Source organism: Geotrypetes seraphini, chromosome 18 (genome assembly GCF_902459505.1).
Source record: "Geotrypetes seraphini chromosome 18, aGeoSer1.1, whole genome shotgun sequence".
In the NCBI taxonomy this organism is placed as follows: Eukaryota; Metazoa; Chordata; class Amphibia; order Gymnophiona; family Dermophiidae; genus Geotrypetes; species Geotrypetes seraphini.
The window spans coordinates 15,404,267-15,421,232 of NC_047101.1; the positions used below are offsets into that span (position 1 = coordinate 15,404,267).

Sequence of the window (16,966 nt, forward strand, 5' to 3'; positions counted from 1 at the left end):
GAAAGGGAAAGATGGCAAAAGGAGTGAAACAGGGTCAGAGAGAGATGGTAGAGGGTGTGAAAGGGGGAAAGGGAGAGATGGAAATGGTAGGACCACTGCTGCTTTGGGGCACTGAGGGAGGAAAGGTTGGTACGTCAGGACTGCTGCTGCTGCCTCGGGTAAGTAAAGACCCTGTCGGGTGATAAATGCAATGGAGGATCTATGAGGGCCAAAAGGGTACAAAGGAAATGGTGAAAGGTGAGGTGGTGGGACTGGGATCAGTGGGAGGCAGGGTTCGGGCATGATAGAGGTGGGGCATGGGTGGGGGTCAGAGTCAGGGTATAGGTGGGGCTATTCTAGCACCCGTTACTGTAACGAATGTAACGGGCTAAAACACTAGTACAACAATAAAATTACCATACAAATCTTTCAAACAGGTTAAGTTTTCATCGACTTTCTAAAAAACATAATAAGATTGTGAATGAGCAATCAAGGAGCTCATCCAAGAATTCATTTTTCCAGCTTGAAAAACAACTATCTTTTCCAAAAAGCTCTTAAAACGGCAAGCTTTTGGGGTAGGATACATAAACATACCGGAATTTCTTGTATTCTTATTTGACATGTATAATTTCAAGTTGAGAAGATAGGTATGTTGGTAATAAACCAAAAAGTGCTTTAAAACAAATGCAACCAAATTTTAAAAATAACTCTGGCTTCAAAAGAAAGCCAATGACGCTGCAAATAGAAAGGGCTCACATGGTCAAACTTTCTCAAGCCGAAAACTGCTGCATTCTGTACCAAACACAGTCTAGTAAGTGTTTTCTTGGTTGACCCCCAGGTAAACAATATTACAATAATCTAGGGTAGATAGAATAGTGGATTGTACTAATATCCGAAAAGAAACCAAATCAAAGTACTTTTTTATACTTCTGAATTCTGCAACATGGTCCAGATTCTGTTTCAACAAGGGTTGACGGGCGAATGAAGGAAGTTGATATATTACTATTGTTAGTGAGATTTGGGGGTATTTCAGGCATGATTGCTTACCTCTTCCTCATTACATCAGCTTTTCTAAAAGTATCTAATTCACTGAAATATTTATTTCTGGCCCCTTTTCTTGATACATTAGTTCTGACTAGAAGAAAAGAAAAGGAAAAGATGACTATTAGGTACATGTGTAAAATATATATTCAGAACTTCCCATTTTTCTTTGGGAAAGTCTTAGAAACAAACATTAATATTTAGCTTTTTTTTTTTAATGCTGGCTTAGACATTTAGGGTAGAGAACGACACGGTGGTTGTTACCCACGGCTAGCCGCGGGTAACCCGCCAAAACGGTGACCAAAAAAAATAGATCACCGCGAGATCGGGGACAAGGCCATTCACCGCCCCGTGGAGCACGCGCGGTGGTTAGCACGCGCGGTGAATGAGCATGAACACGTGGTGAAGAGAGTTTGATCCGGCAGCCCCCTCTCTCCCACCGGCCGGTCGGCCATGCATCTCTCTCCCTCCCTCCCTCCTTTTCCCTTACCTTCTCTTGTTGAAACTGGCGATTTCTATAAGGCTATGTGCTGTATTACAGACGGAGCCTTGAAGTTGCATCGCGTTGCCTGTTGGGAAAGTCTCCGACGCAACTTCCTGTTTCCGGTTGCATCAGAGACTTTTCTAGCAGGCAACCCGACGCGACTTCAAGGCTCCGGCTTTAATACAGCGCATAGCCTTATAGAAATTGCCAGTTTCAAGAAGGGAAGGGAAAGGGAGGGAGGGAGGGAGGGAAATCCATGGCTGGCCGGCAGGAGGGAGCTGCTGGCCTGTGTGAAGGGTGTTGGGGGTGGGAGGATGGAGAGGAGAAGACGCTGAAGACGGGGCTGGGGCAGTGAAAGGGATAGCGGGGACGGTGAAGGGGTCGGCAGAGACGGGGATGGGGCGGTGAAGGGGACGGCGGGGACGGGGTGGTGAAGAGGATGGTGGTCCGGGAACGGGGCAGTGACGGGGTCAGAATTTTTCCCCGTGTCATTCTCTAATTTAGGGGTCCTTTTACTAAGGCGCGCTAGCTGATTTAGCTCACGCTAAACGCTAACGCGTCCATTATATTCTATGGATGCGTTAGCGTTTAATGCACGCTAAATCAGCTAGCGTGTCTTAGTAAAAGAGGGGGTTAGTTATTGTATGATAGACAGTATATCAAGTAACTGAGCGCTAAACGCTGTCCTGTAAATGGCACTTCGAGTTGGGCATCATTTATAAACTACTACTTAGGGCCTAAATCGGCCAGCGCCTAAAAAATAGATGCCAGCCGCATGTCAATCACCGATGCCATTTAAAACAGGCACCTGAGATGTAGGCGAGGGTTTTAAAAGCCTACATTTCAGGTGCCTAAGGTTTGGGCAAATTGTGCTCAGCAGCGCCTAAGTCATGCTCCGCCCATCAAAACGCCAACTTAGGTGCTATCTAAGCGCCACACGATAGCTACCTATCTTCTATAGAATCGGATAAGCGCCTAGTGCAATTAATTTTTTTTCCCCAATTATTGAGCCTATTAAGGGAATTTTGCCAATTACCCCGCCCCCCTTTTATGAAGCCACCTTAGGCCTTTTCATCACCAGCTGCGGCGATATTAGCGCCAACGAGCATAGGAATTCTATGAGCGTTAGAGTTAATACCGCCGCAGCTGGCAATAAAAAAAGCCTAATGCGACTTCGTGAAAAGGGGAGGGGGGGGTAAGTTAGGCACCTAAGAGGCACTTAACTTTAGGTATTCTTTTTTAAAATACTTTATTTAATATTTGTTACATACCATAGTAATAAAAATACAAGAAAATGAAACAGTCAAATAAACCAATAAAAGGAAACAAGAAAATAAATCCTTTTTTTTTTCCTTTCAAAGATAAAGTCCACATTATTGGAGTCGTCTGATACGTTTAGCAGAAAGCAATTACAAATGAAAGATTTTTTTTTCCACATGAGGAACAGGCTAAAGATGCCCATTTTTCTTTCCAGTGTCACAGTTTATCCTCAACCCCCATCCAAAAAATAAATAAAACATTCAATAAACTTTCCAAAGAGGTTTATCTTTTAGGACATCTTCTAGCTGAATAGGATCCATAAACACATATTTATCACTTGCATAGGTAATCAAACATTTACATGGAAATTTAAGAAAGAAAGTTGTTCCCACTGCCAGAACCTTAGGCTTAAGCTGTAGGAACAACTTTCTTCTAAACTGGGTTTGTCGGTGTCAGGTCAAAAGCGCGCCGGGACAAAGGCGCGCCCAGACAATTGAGCGCAGCGCGCGCCGCCGCACCGCTCTAAATTACTGTTTTTAGTGCTCCGACGGGGGGGGCGTGGGGGGGAACCCCCCCCACTTTACTTAATAGACATCGCGCCGCGTTGTGGGGGGTTGTAACCCCCCACATTTTACTGAAAACTTCACTTTTTCCCTGTTTTTAGGGAAAAAGTTCAGTTTACAATAAAATGTGGAGGGTTACAACCCCCCAAACCCCCCATAATGCCGGCGCGATGTCTATTAAGTAAACTGGGGGGGTTCCCCAACAAAACCCCCCGTCGGAGCCCCTAAAAACTGTAATTTAGAGCGGCGCGGCGGCGTGCGCTGCGCTCAATTGTCGGCACGCGCTTTTGTCTTTCGCGCCGTTGTCTTTGAACCGGGTTTGCCTGGAGATGACTGGAAACACATTTACTTTTTGACCGCAAAACAATGCCTGTTTTTTCTCAAAATACAATTTTAAGATGGCCTGCTTCTCCTATTGTGTTTTAAATAATACCAATAAGGTAGCATGCCTGGCAATTATATCTTTTGTTGATTCAAAAAATTGTGAAATGTCAAGGCTATCCGGGGAGACCAACTTCTCCATTTCTCCCTCCTCACCTGCTTCCCTGGAGCTTCTAGGAATATAATAAAGATTATCTGGCTGAAAAATATCAACCTGATTATATTGTAAAATTCCCTTCAAATACATCTTCAAAAGCTCCATGGGGACAAGATAACGGGAGAACTTTAGGCTATAGAATCAGACCCTTAGAACTGGTATCAGCATCCAGTTTTGAGTGCAAGGATTTACACCAATTGAACCTGGTATTAAATCCTCATGTTTAAATTAGGTGCAGATCTGCTTTATTCTATAAAACTGCATGCAAATTCTAGGAACACCCCTGACTAAACTAAACTAAACTTTAAGCTTATATACCACATCTTCTCTATAAGGATAGAGCTCGATACAGTTTACAAGATTTTAAAAAAGGAAAATATAATAAGAATCAGTGGTTATATAGAGAGCAGCGGAATTTACATTTTTGAAAATAGCCACGTTTTCAGATGTTTTCAAAATAATTGGAAAGAGCCCAAATTACGCAGCTGGACAGGAAAGTTGTTCCAAAGCTCAGTAATTTTAAAGTAGAGAGATTTCCCTAATTTTCCAATATAGATAACGCCTTTTAACGAGGGGAAAGATAATTCTCACAGAGTTCCAGGATAGAGGAATTAAAGGGGGAAGAGTGCCGTGCCAGATCTTAAATGTTAGGCAGGCACATTTCAAGTAAACCTTAGAGCAGGGGTAGGGAACTCCGGTCCATGAGAGCCGTATTCCAGTCAGGTTTTCAGGATTTCCCCAATGAATATGAATGAGATCTAGTTGCATGCACTGCTTTCAATGCTTATTCACTGGGGAAATCCTGAAAACCCGACTAGAATACGGCTCTCGAGGACCGGCGTTCCGTACCCCTGCCCTAGAGATTCCTGGGAGCCAATGAAGTTTTAACAAAAGCGGGGAAACACTCACCCATGCCCCCACTCCTTTTTGCATCCACACAGAAAAATGTGCATGCGCATTTTTATAGAATGCCGACTACAAAAAATGCACGTGTAAATTCTAATTGATGTCAATTAATGCCAATAGTTGATTGTTGGTGTCCAGTTATTAGTACTAACTGGTTCACTGTTTAATTCAATTGCACATCTAAATTGGGCACACCTTCAAATTTATGTGCACAATTTTGAGCCCCATATATAGAATATGAGGTTCTTGGTAGGGGGGGGGCATTTAAGAGACCTATCCCATTATTGGAAGGGGAAGAGGAGAGGTGCCGGTGTCCCTCCGCCCTCCCTACTATGCCACTGCCCATAGTATTAACATATATAATTCAATGTCATTTATCTTCTTTAATTTCCTTACTACATTCTATCAGGGCCGTTAGGCTGCTTCAAGAAAAGTCCCCTAACGGCGAAACATGTCGATGTGACAGGTCCCTTCCCGATGAGATAAAAAAAAAAAGCAAAGATAAAAATTAAGATAAGTTTTTAATATAAGTATTAAGTTATTGTCGTTTGCATATAGCACTTTAAAGTTTGATTAAAAAAAATACAAAAAACATGAAGAAAATAAGAATAAAGTGTGGGGCTAGTGAAGAAGCCATAGCCATAAAGAAATATTTGGCAGCCATGAAAAGTGTGTGGTGACCAAGTGGCATGTCTGAAGCCCTGATAGAATGTAGTACGGAAATTAAAGAAGATAAATGACATTGAATTATATATATTATCGCGAATGGTCTATCAATGTTCTACTTTTGACTGCGGAATATACTGCCCATAGTATTTCATAGGTCACTGTTTAAAACCTATAATCAGAAGCACTAACTTTACTGTCCTTTCATATATAGAGATAAATATTATCTGAAAGCTGCTATTACTGCTGCGCTTTTCTCATCAAATACGTGAATACTCTGATGTTCTTCCTGATATTTCAATGAAGATCCCATCCCAAGAACTACATTAAAACTGAGAGGAATTTATGATTCTCCTTTTTTTTCATTAGATCCCTTTAAACATCCAGGGAGGGTGGGGGGGTGGAATATTTATTTGGAAGACTAAAATTAAATTTTTTTATTATATTGATAGCATAATATATAATATTATTGTTTATAACTAGGATAAGAAGGGGATAAAAAATTGTTTAATGTAATAATTGTGATGATAGCAATGTATTTTCATACAGTTTTTCTGATTCTTCAATTGTATACATTATAAAAGTTTGAAATGTCAATAAAGATTTACAAAAAAAAAAAAAAACCACAAAAAAAACTGAGAGGAAATGATTTGCTTACGTCCTCGCTGTCGCTCGTATCCACGTCTTCTTTTTTCTGCTGATCCTCTTCTTCCTTCTCTTTTTCTGGCAAGATATCATCCAGCCAGCTCAGATCATGGAGAGAGAAAATGCATTCTAGTATTTTCCGTATCCCAACAAGTGCCAGCAGCTGCACCACACAAACAACAAATCAAAACATTATTATTAGCAAGATCATTTTTGTAGAAGGCTGTCTAACCTGTGTAGGATGTATGTGCTTACACTGCACCAATTTAAAAAGGGAAAGTATGAGCACACGCTATACCTAGACATTTGCACCTGCTATGTAATACATACCATATTTTTGAGAAAATGTACATGAGCCTATTGAAAATACAAAGGAGAGATGTACAGGGCGAGGCAAAAAGAAGAGGTAACCCTCTAGGTTTTTGCAGTTTTCTTGTATGTCCTTATTTATTCATCATACTTGCATGTTACTATTTAACAACATTTAATTATCTTAAGCTATATTGGTGTTACTGACATTACCTTACTACCTAGCGATTTTTGTGCGTTAAAAATGTTTGCGCTAAATCACAGTAAAATAACATTGTTCAAATGACACAGCATAAGTTTTTCAAGTTTTCATAAAAATCTGATAATGTCGCTTATCCGGCTTCTGGGCGAGAACAATATGTCAGAATTTTACAGTCGTTATGAATGCGCAAAGTGTCCACCCGCAGGTTTGACACAGATCTTCAGTCACTTTGGGAAGTTCTTGTCGGTCGTTCCCTGTGGCAGGCTGTCCCAGATCATCCGGAGCACTTGTAAAACATGCTTTACGCATGGAACAGGTTCTACTCTATGTGTAAACCGAATCGAGCTCATAACTCTAGGGGATGATCCAGTATATAAATCTAAGATTTAGATTAGACTAGATTTGTTATTCAAGCATTGTGCAGGTGTTTGCATGTCCAGTACACCAGTGGTTCACAATTCTGTCCTAGAGGACCACCAGCCAGTCAGGTTTTCGGGATATCCCTAATGAATATGCATGAAGCAGATTTGCATGCCTCTCACCTCCATTATATGCAAATCGCTTGCATATTCATTAGAGCTATCCTGAAAACCTGACTGGCTGGTGGTCCTCCGGGACAGGGTTGGGAACCACTGTCTTACAGCACACTGGTTTAAGCCAGTGTTTCTCAAGTCAGTCCTGGAGTACCCCCTTGACAGGTTTTCTGGATATCCACAATGACTAAGCATGAGATTGGTTTGTATACATTGCCTCCATTGTATGCAAATCTTTTCCATTCATATTCATTGTGGATATCCTGACAACCTGACTGGCAAGGGGGTACTCCAGGACCAACTTGAGAAAGACTGGTTTAAGCTGACGTTTGCCTGTGCTAGAAGTCTTTCTGCATGGGGGAGTAAGCTTGCAAGGGAAAATGTTGAGTACGCCATAGCATTGAAACATAGGGCTGTTCACTTCCTCAGCCCCTAGGTTGCGAACCACTGGTGCAGTTGATCTCCAAAGGAGATCACACACTGTTCAGGGCTGATTAGACTCCCCATAAGGATCACGGTTTCACCCAGGTAGATGGCTATCTATTTCAGAGGAACTCCTACCCACAAAAGTTCAGATTGATGACTCTAGTGTTCGTTCCACAAGGTCCGTTTATAAAGTTAATGACCAAAGGGAAAGCTTTATAAGGTGGTGCCTCCTTTTGGGTACCCCGATGCAGAGCAAGGAGTGCTAATTCTATAATAGAATCAGAGCGCCTTGATTCCATTCTAGAATACTAGAGCAAATCCACAGTGGTATGCCTAGTGGCGCCCCCCTCCCTCCTGCCCTGAGCGTGCGGCCCTTCCCCTGCACCTCTTTAACGTTCGCGGCGCAAGCAGCCACCCCAACCTGATGTTGGCGCCAGCATCAGCTCTTCCTCTGACATCACGTCCTAGGGGCGGGTCCAGGAAGCGACGTAAGAGGAAGAGCCGATGCTGGTACGAGCAGGTTGGGGTGGCTGCTCATGCCGCAAACATTAAAGAGGTACGGGGAAGGGAGGCGGCGTGCGTGCGACGTAGTGGTGGTGGGGGGTGGGAGGGTGGAGAGGTGGGCAGGCGCCTGGGGCAGACCGCCTCCCCCCCACCCTCCCTTACTACGCCGCTGGGTCCGCCTGTTTAAGCCAAGTCCATGACAGACATAAGTAGGTGTGCTTTAACATGCCACATGATGCGCTTATCTGATGGGATATGCCCTGCCTATGTGTATGCTCCTCTTGAATAGGGTTACTAGATTTTCTGTCTGGAAAATTCGGACCCCCTAGACCCGCCCCCCAGGTCCGCCCAGTCCCACCCATCCCCGCCCTGTCACGCTCCGGTTCCACCCTGTCACGCCCCTGATCCCGCCCCCCCCCCCCCCACTGCCTGTTCTTGTTGGACAGCACATGACGTCATCGTATCGTATCCGCTCCTGCACGAAGGAAAGCTTTTCAAAACTCGGACAAAGTGCTGGGTTTTGGAAAAGCCGTCCGGACCCCCTGGACATGTCCTCAAAAGGCGGAGAAATCTGGACTTCTGGTAACCCTACTTTGAAGCTGCGTACTCTCGTGCAGAACAGGCATGCCCCCCTCGAGCACCATATCTAAGACTTGTCATTAAGAAGCAAATTCACAGCCATTTCTGGGTGAATAAAAACACCTTCTCACAAAAGATGAGAGCATCATTGTGTTTGCAGCTAAAACTAGCACCCAGTTCTTCTTCAGGCTCTACAGAGATGCCAGAGATAATACTACAGTGAGGCTGTTGTCCACGTCTCCCTGCGCTGATGTGAGGCCAAACTGTTCTACATTATGCAGTTCTACAACAAGATCAGCCTTATAATTCTCCAGCGCATCACCAAAAATTGTCCCAGAAAGGGTGGAAAGACGTCATTTGCATTTTCTTTCAGGGACGAGCTGGATACAAAGCTCCTTCTCTCCCTGTGCCAATTTAAAGCTACAGCAGTGGGGGTGGGGGTGAGCTCATGCAGGTGACTTTTTAAAATAAATCTTCAAAACCGACCTTCCGTGTGATTTTGTGCACTCAGTTGGTTCTTTGTACTGTGACCTGCAGAGCAAACGGTTCCCTAAATTTGGTGTTCCAGCGAGCCTATAACGTTTCTAAACCACTTCCATTCCCTTCGTGACTCTTAGAGCCAACCAAGTAAGAATCATGTGCAGGAAGGTGCTAAACAAAGGATAAGATTTTACCAAGCAGTTTCACCAAGGACTTGAAGGAATGTATGGAAGCCCCTGCTCAGACTCTGCCCAATATTCAGTGTTATTTACCTGGCTAGAAACAGCGCCTGGCTTAGGGTTCCCGGACGTCTGGATGTCCTCCTTTTGAGGACATGTCTGGGGGTTCAGACGGCTTTTCAAAACCCGGCACTTTGTCCGAGTTTTGAAAAGCCTCCTGAAATCGCGTAGGGCAGGGAGGAAGTCCATGCATGCGTGGATGCCACGCGATGCGAATGACATCATGGCATGGCAGCCACGCATGTGCGGACTTCCTGCCCGACAAGAGCAGGCTACGGGGAGGGGGGGGCGGATAGGGCGGGACTGGGGGCGAGGTTAAAGTGCAACAAGGCGGGGTCTAGAGGGAAATCTGGCAACCCTAGCCTGGCTAATTAAATAGTGCCAAGCCAGATTGCCAATATTCAGTGTGAGATGGCCACTGAATATGAGCGGATAGTGGCTAGTTGGCTAGCTGTGAAATTTAATGTGCTAGCTGGCTAATTTAGCAGCCAAATAGGGCCCAGTAGCATAGTAAAAGGGGGCAGACAGCCACCACTTCGGGCGCCTCCCACCCTCGCTACGCCACTGACAGGGCCATTTGAATAGCTGGTCAGTCTTTGGTCGCCGTAAACACAGTCGACCAGCGCTTAAAAATCAACGTAGCTGGTTAAATTTATAGCAACCAAAAATAGACCGGATATTCAATGCCGGCCAAAGGAAACAGCCCGGCACTGAAGATCCAAGCTCAGCGCCAACTTCGGGAGTCATCCTAACTCCCACGGTCCAAATATCGAGCGCGCTGCGGTCAGAGCATCGGAACGAGATGTTTGCTTCAGAACATGAGAACTGCTCGACTATGACGTGGAGGTTTGGAAAACCTGTAAATTATTTTTAAAAATATAACCACGTTCCTTATCTCTGCATCGTTTTCCCGTGCAACGGCCGCGCCTGCGCGGAAGAACTTACCATTAGAGGGAAGATAATTGCAGCCACCGTTGATTTGAGTATCCAGAGCACGGCCAAACACAAGAGCTGAATGAAAGTAAATAGGTGAACCCTTCGGAGGGGCACGTGTCGCAGATAAATATAATCAGGCTGGTGCTTCGCCGGCATTAGAAGCAGCTGCAGTCTCTCCATGAACTGAAACGAAATATCACAAGGACGTCGCTCGTTTTTCTTCCGAGGCTCTGAACTTATTCAGTCCTATTGATTGTTTGTTAGAGGCATGTTATTTATTAGTACAGTTTCTTATTCATCATCCCCAGTGTGTCCTGGCAAGGAGCAAAGACTAGAGCAAGTACAGTGGTACCTCGGTTTATGAGTGCACTGGTTTGCGAGTGTTTTGCAAGACGAGCAAAACATTTGCAAAATCGGTGCCTTGGAAACCAAGCATGGCTCGATTTACGAGCACCCCCCCCCCCCCCCGCAATCTGGCACCTCCCCCCCTGCGATCCAGCACCCCCCCTGCCTCGAACCGGCACCCCCCCCGCCACGATCCGACCCCCCCGCCACGATTGGGCACCCCCTGCCACGATCCGACCCCTCCGACACGATTGGCACCCCCCCGACACGATCCGACCTCCCCTCGACACAATTGGGCACCCCCCCGCCACTTCTTACCCTCATCTGGGCACTCTTGAAGATTGGTCCTCTTCTGCTGGGCCTTGAGCATCTGAGCATGCTCAAGGCCTGCGAGTTCACGTTCTGAACGTGAACGTGAACTCGCAGGCCTTGAGCATGTTCAGATGCTCAAGGCCCAGCAGACGAGGAGTCCGACCTTCTAGAGTGCCCAGATGAGGGTAAGAAGCGGCGGAGGGGTGCCCAATTGTGTCAGGGGGGAGGTCGGATCGTATCGGGGGGGGGGGGCGGATCGTAACGGGGGGGTGCCGGTTCGAGGCAGGGGGGGTGCCGGATCGCAGGGGGGGCCTTCGAGGGGAGCAATGCCGGTTCTCAGGGGGGGGGGGAATGCATCAAGGCGAGTTTCCATTATTTCCTATGGGGAAACTCGCTTTGATAAACAAGCATTTTGGATTACGAGCATGCTCCTGGAACGGATTATACTCGTAATCCAAGGTACTACTGTATAGGCATCCCAATAAACAAACAGCAGATAACGGAGCATGCAAACATTCGTCAGTCGGCATCATTTTCATAAAATACGCATAATAAATGGTGTTTTCCAGAGTGCTAAACAACAAAAGGGAAAACCAACAAGGTCTGCAGTAAGCAAAATACCAGGAATAACAAAGAAAAACTGCAGACAAACGCACAAGGGTGCGGGCTAAATTTATTATATCAAAACATTTGAATGCGGTTAGTATTATCACCTCTGCAGAGGTTTATATAGAGACCGTCCTTCGATTATTGATTTTTAACTACACAGGCTAAGTTTTTTTTTGTTTGCGGTTTTGTTTGATACCTTATCAACCCGGGACCCCTGAAGAAGATGTGTTAACCGAAACACAGACCGTGCCGGGTCCTTTGGTTTGTTTTAAGGTGGTAATAGAAACATAGAAATAGACGGCAGATAAGGGCCACGGCCCATCTAGTCTGCCCACCCCAATGACCCTCCCCTACCTTTCTCTGTGAATAGATCCCATGTGTCTATCCCATTTGGCCTTAAAATCAGGCATGCTGCTGGCCTCAATAACCTGAAGTAGAAGACTGTTCCAGCGATCAACCACCCTTTCAGTGAAAAAGAATTTCCTGGTGTCCCCGTGCAGTTTCCCGCCCCTGATTTTCCACGGATGCCCCCTTGTTGCTGCGGGACCCTTGAAAAAGAAGATATTTTCTTACACTTCGATGCGGCCCGTGAGATACTTGAATGACTCGATCATGTCACCCCTCTCTCTGCGTTCCTCGAGTGAGTACAGCTGCAACTTATCCAGCCGTTCCTCGTACGGGAGATCCTTGAGTCCCGAGACCATCCGGGTGGCCATTCTCTGGACCGACTCCAGTCTCAGCACATCCTTACGGTAATGCATTCATATGTTTTGATATCATAAATTTAGCCCGCATCCTTGTACGTTTGTCTGCAATTTTACAGAGTAATCACATCGGATTTTGATGGGGCAGATGCTCTCTGATCAGGCGCAAGAGCTGGCACCGTAGGACTCTCAAACAGGTCAATATTCAAAGTGATTTAAGTGGGCAGGAGAGGCTTCTGGATGGTTCAATTGTTTGTACAAGGCTATCATAGTTTATTAAAATTTGATTAAATGCTAATCATAAAATTTGAAGCGTTGTACATTAAAATAATACATGAATAAAAATCAAACTCGACATAGGGTAGGATAGCAAAACAAGAGGAGAGAGGGAGAACTACAATTTTGTAAAGAAAAGAGAACAAAAAAAAAGTAAAAACAGTGCCACTGAATATCAGCACTAAGGGGGTAATTCTTAAACCGGCAACCTACTGGAGCCTAAGTTTCATCATTTTCCTTAGCGGCAACGCAAGAGAACAATTTATCTCCGTTGTTTGGATTTTACCCACATCAGTCTTTTATAGACCACACTTGGACCCCTGAGGAAGACACTTAGGTCGAAACACGGACTGTGCTGGGTCCCCCATTCCAACTTGTGGACGTATTTTACTACTGTTCTACTTGAATAAAAAAAATCCTAATCAGGAACATCGATCTCCAAAGTTTTTTTTGGTTCGCTTTGGAACTTTGCTTCAACTGTGGTATTTACGGGTCAACTTTTTGGGTTGATTATCGCTTTTTAGGCAATAGCTCCAATGAATGTTAATGGATCTTTCTTTGTGATCTAATTATGTAAACCGAATCGAGTTCCTATTTTTAGGAGATGATTCGGGATATAAGACTAAGGGCTCCTTTTACGAAGCCGCATTAGCGGTTTAACGCACGTAACAGCGCACGCTAATTTGCCAGCCGCGCTAGCCGCTACCGCCTCCTCTTGAGCAGGCGGTAGTTTTTCAGCTAGCACGGGGGTTAGCACGCGCTAAAAAGGTGCATGCGAAAAAGGAGCCCTAAGACTAAGAATTAGATTAGAATATTGCACTTAAATCTGGATATTCAATGTTGGTGCCCAGACATAGGTCAGCATTGAATATCGGGGCATAAAGATGACAGCGGCCAAAAGAAACGTTCGCCGTTGCCAGCTGAATCTGTACCCCTGAATTTATAACTGTGCTGCAAGTCCTAGTCCTGTCAGTGCATGAGGCAAGCCAATGGACATTGGCTCACACAGTGACAGGAAAAGACAGAGAGAGAAAATTCTACCCAATGCAGAAAATGGTGACACTTTACCATGGCAGTGTGTGCTTTTTTTTCTGTCAGCACATATTTTTAAAAAATGCAGCAATTTGGTTCAGGATCAGGAGGAAAAGATATTTATCAGCAGAAGCTGGCTCATGTACTGACAAGAGGAGAAAAAAAAAACACTCCCCCGAGTCTATACGGTCCAGGGTAGCTCTGGGTTGGGCAGGGCACCCGGCACAGGAAGGACCTCAACCAGAGAGCTTCTGAGGCAGGTTCTGAGGAGGTGTCCACAGCATCCTCTTCATACTGCCACCATCTTGAAAAATGGTGACACCTGACCTCTGGTGGTACTTTGAGATACAAACTAAGGGTTAGTCTGCCAAAGCATTCCCTTATTTAAAACACAGAAACATGATGGCAGATAAAGGCCAAATGGCTCATCCAGTCTGCCCATCTGCAGTAATCATTATCTCTTCCTCTCTCAAAGAGATCCCACATGCTTATCCCAGGCTTTCTTGAAATCAGACACAGTCTCTGTCTCCACCACCTCTTCAGCAGAATGTCTCTCAGTCATTTATCCCAACATTCCACTAGAGGTCAGGTGCTGTTATTTTTCAAGATGGCAGCACTAGATGGGCACTGGCGTCACTCCTGCCTTTCAACTCAAGATGGTGAGAAGGTTGGAGATTGGAGTGTCCTATGACCATTGGGAGATCTTGTGTAGGGATGGAGGAAGCCTACTGAACCACTAAGGAAAACTTCTGGGGGAGAGGGGGCGCACGGTCCACTGGACCACTATGGAATTGTTGTGAGGGTTGCTAAGGCCTTCTGAGTCACCAGGGACGTCCTGCTAGAGATGCCTGGGGCCCACTGGGCCCCCAGGGAGATTCTTGTGAGGGATGGAATGTCCAGGGCCCACTGGGCCACTAGGGATTTCTGACAAAAAGGTTCATCTGAGAATTAGGGTTACCAGATTTTCGAAACGGAAAATCCGGACCCCTAGACCTGCCCCCAGGCTTACCAAGTTCCACCCATCCCCGTCCCGTTAAGTAATAAGACAAGCTATTCCCCCCAGGTGGGAATACTAACGCCTAAAGGAGATCCAAACACCTTATATGACAGGAATAACATCAGGAAGTACTTTTTCACAGAGAATGTGGTAGATGATAGAATACCTTGTGAGACTGGGCATCAAAATGGCAGATGATGTTTAATGTGAGCAAGTGCAAAATGATGCATGTGGGAAAGCCATTATTGAGATGGCTTGGGGAAATCCACTGCTTATTCCTAGGATAAGCAGTATAGAATCTGTTTTGCTACTTGGGATCTTGCTAGGTAATTGGGACCTGGGTTGGCCACTGTTGGAGACAGGATATTGGGCTTGATGGACCTTCAGTCTGTCCCAGTATGGCAACTCTTTATGTTCTTATGTGAGCCAAGTATAGGACATTCAAGGCATTGTGATATCACTGCTGAGGTTGGCTCATAGGCATTGATGGAATGAGGCATTATGACATCACAATCTCAGCTCTGGAATGTTGCTACTATTTGAGTTTCTGCCTTGTACTTGGGTCCTGGGTTGGCCACTGTTGGAAATAGGATACTGGACTTGATAGACCTTCAGTCTGTCCCAGTATGGCAATTTTTATGCTCTTATGCCTGTGGGAGGTGATGGTGATGAAAACAGTCATTGAATTAAAAAATGCATGGGATAAACATCAAGGAATCTTATATGGAAGGCACGGAACCAAGCAAGCTTAGCAGTGATTAGATGGGCAGATTAGATGGGCCATTTTGCCTTTATCTGCCATCATGTTTCTAAAGCAAAATCTGTTTTGCCTTGAGTAGATTTATAGGTGAGTCAATTGTCTTGCGCTCACCTGCCGGCACTCAGTTGTCTTGCGCTCAATTGTCTTGCGCTCACCTGCCTGCGCTCAGTTGTCTTGCGCTCACCTGCCGGCGCTCAGCTGTCTTACGCTCACCTGCCGGCACTCAGTTGTCTTGCGCTCACCTGCCTGCGCTCAGTTGTCTTGCGCTCACCTGCCGGCGCTCAGCTGTCTTACGCTCACCTGCCGGCGCTCACCTGACTCTCGCTCAGTTGTCTCGCGCTCAGTTGTCTTGCGCTCAGTTGTCCCGCTCGTGCTCATTAAGGAAAATAATTTGCGCTCAATTGTCTTGCGCTCAAATGTCTTACGCTAGGTTGTCTTCACGCTCACTTGTCTTCGCGCTCAATTGTCTTCACGCTCAATTGTCTTCGCGCTCAGTTGTCCGCGCCTGTTTGTCCACGCGCAATTGTCTATGAACCAGATTTATACATTGCTGCAGCAAAATAATAGAACCGTGAGGACTCTCTAGAAAGAAATACACTTTGGGAAAATGTGAAAATGCTCCTTCTCCGCCTCTGACCACCAGTGCGCAGCTTTGGAGGTTACACTCAGACACAAGATGAACTGGAGAGAATGAAGAACCAGACACCCAAGCCCATTCATTTATATGTGGGGTTTAAAAAGTGAATGTGACGATCAAAGAGAGAAATCTTTCCACGTAAGCTGCACAAATACTTCAAGCATCAAGGAGCACGTCTGCATGATTATTTAGATACTCACTTGCATACTGCCGAGGGCGGCCACGCCCATGTAAAGAAAGATTCCATACAGCACAGGCATCGGAATGTACTGGCAAGGCAAAAAAAAAAAAAAATACAACCGTTAAAACAGGCTTTGCTCTTCGAGGAAATCCTCTAAGCTTTATTTACACCCCACTGATCTCTACATGTATGTGTTCTTATATTAATTCTATATGCCCATTTTTCCCCATGTTCATTTAGTCACCAATTAAATATATTCTCTGTCCATCCAACATAAAGGGCTTGAGGTGACTTTCATGCCAAAATGAAGCATGCAATAAAAAAGTAAACACACGGCCCACAAGTTAACCACAGAGCAGACAAAATGGCACCAAAGAAAACCTCACACCTGTGAGCTTGTTTGTTAATTACTGTTTTACATAATATTATTATCTTGATTTCTAAAGTGCAAACCAGCATTCTATGGAGACACACAGGGGTTATTTTATTAAGTTTCTCCACATGTAAAATCTTTTTTACACACAGTACAAAACTGTGCAACAGTGTGCACATACTGCATAAGGATGTGCATCTACATTATATGTGGACTGTGTATAAGCATTCCTGAGGGATTGGGACTGGGATTTAATATACCACCTTTCTGTGGTTACAATCAAAGCAGTGGTGTAGTGAGGGTAGGGGGGCTGTTGTGCACCCCCCATTTTACCCCCCGTCACCAAAACCAGGACCTCCTGACATCCATCCCGACACCAAGCACCCCTACCTGCTGATCACCCCTCCCCCTTCCACAAAATCCTGGTTGTCTGGTGGACCGGGGGGGGTG

The 16,966-nt window shown here is 45.2% G+C and overlaps 1 protein-coding gene across 4 annotated transcripts in view; it reads right to left on the reverse strand.

Moving 5' to 3' along the window:
• Positions 1 to 16,966, reverse strand: part of LOC117351648 (electrogenic sodium bicarbonate cotransporter 1-like) — an 84,701-nt gene that overhangs the window by 4,275 nt on the left and 63,460 nt on the right. For all 4 annotated transcript variants that reach the window (XM_033927234.1, XM_033927233.1, XM_033927232.1 and 1 more), the window contains 4 exons: positions 16,163 to 16,231; positions 10,300 to 10,473; positions 6,096 to 6,245; positions 1,027 to 1,114 (listed from right to left, as the gene is read on the reverse strand). In XM_033927234.1, coding sequence (XP_033783125.1) covers positions 1,061 to 1,114; positions 6,096 to 6,245; positions 10,300 to 10,473; positions 16,163 to 16,231 — 447 coding nt within the window. In that variant the 3' untranslated portion in view covers positions 1,027 to 1,060. The remainder of the gene's footprint in view (positions 1 to 1,026; positions 1,115 to 6,095; positions 6,246 to 10,299; positions 10,474 to 16,162; positions 16,232 to 16,966) is intronic.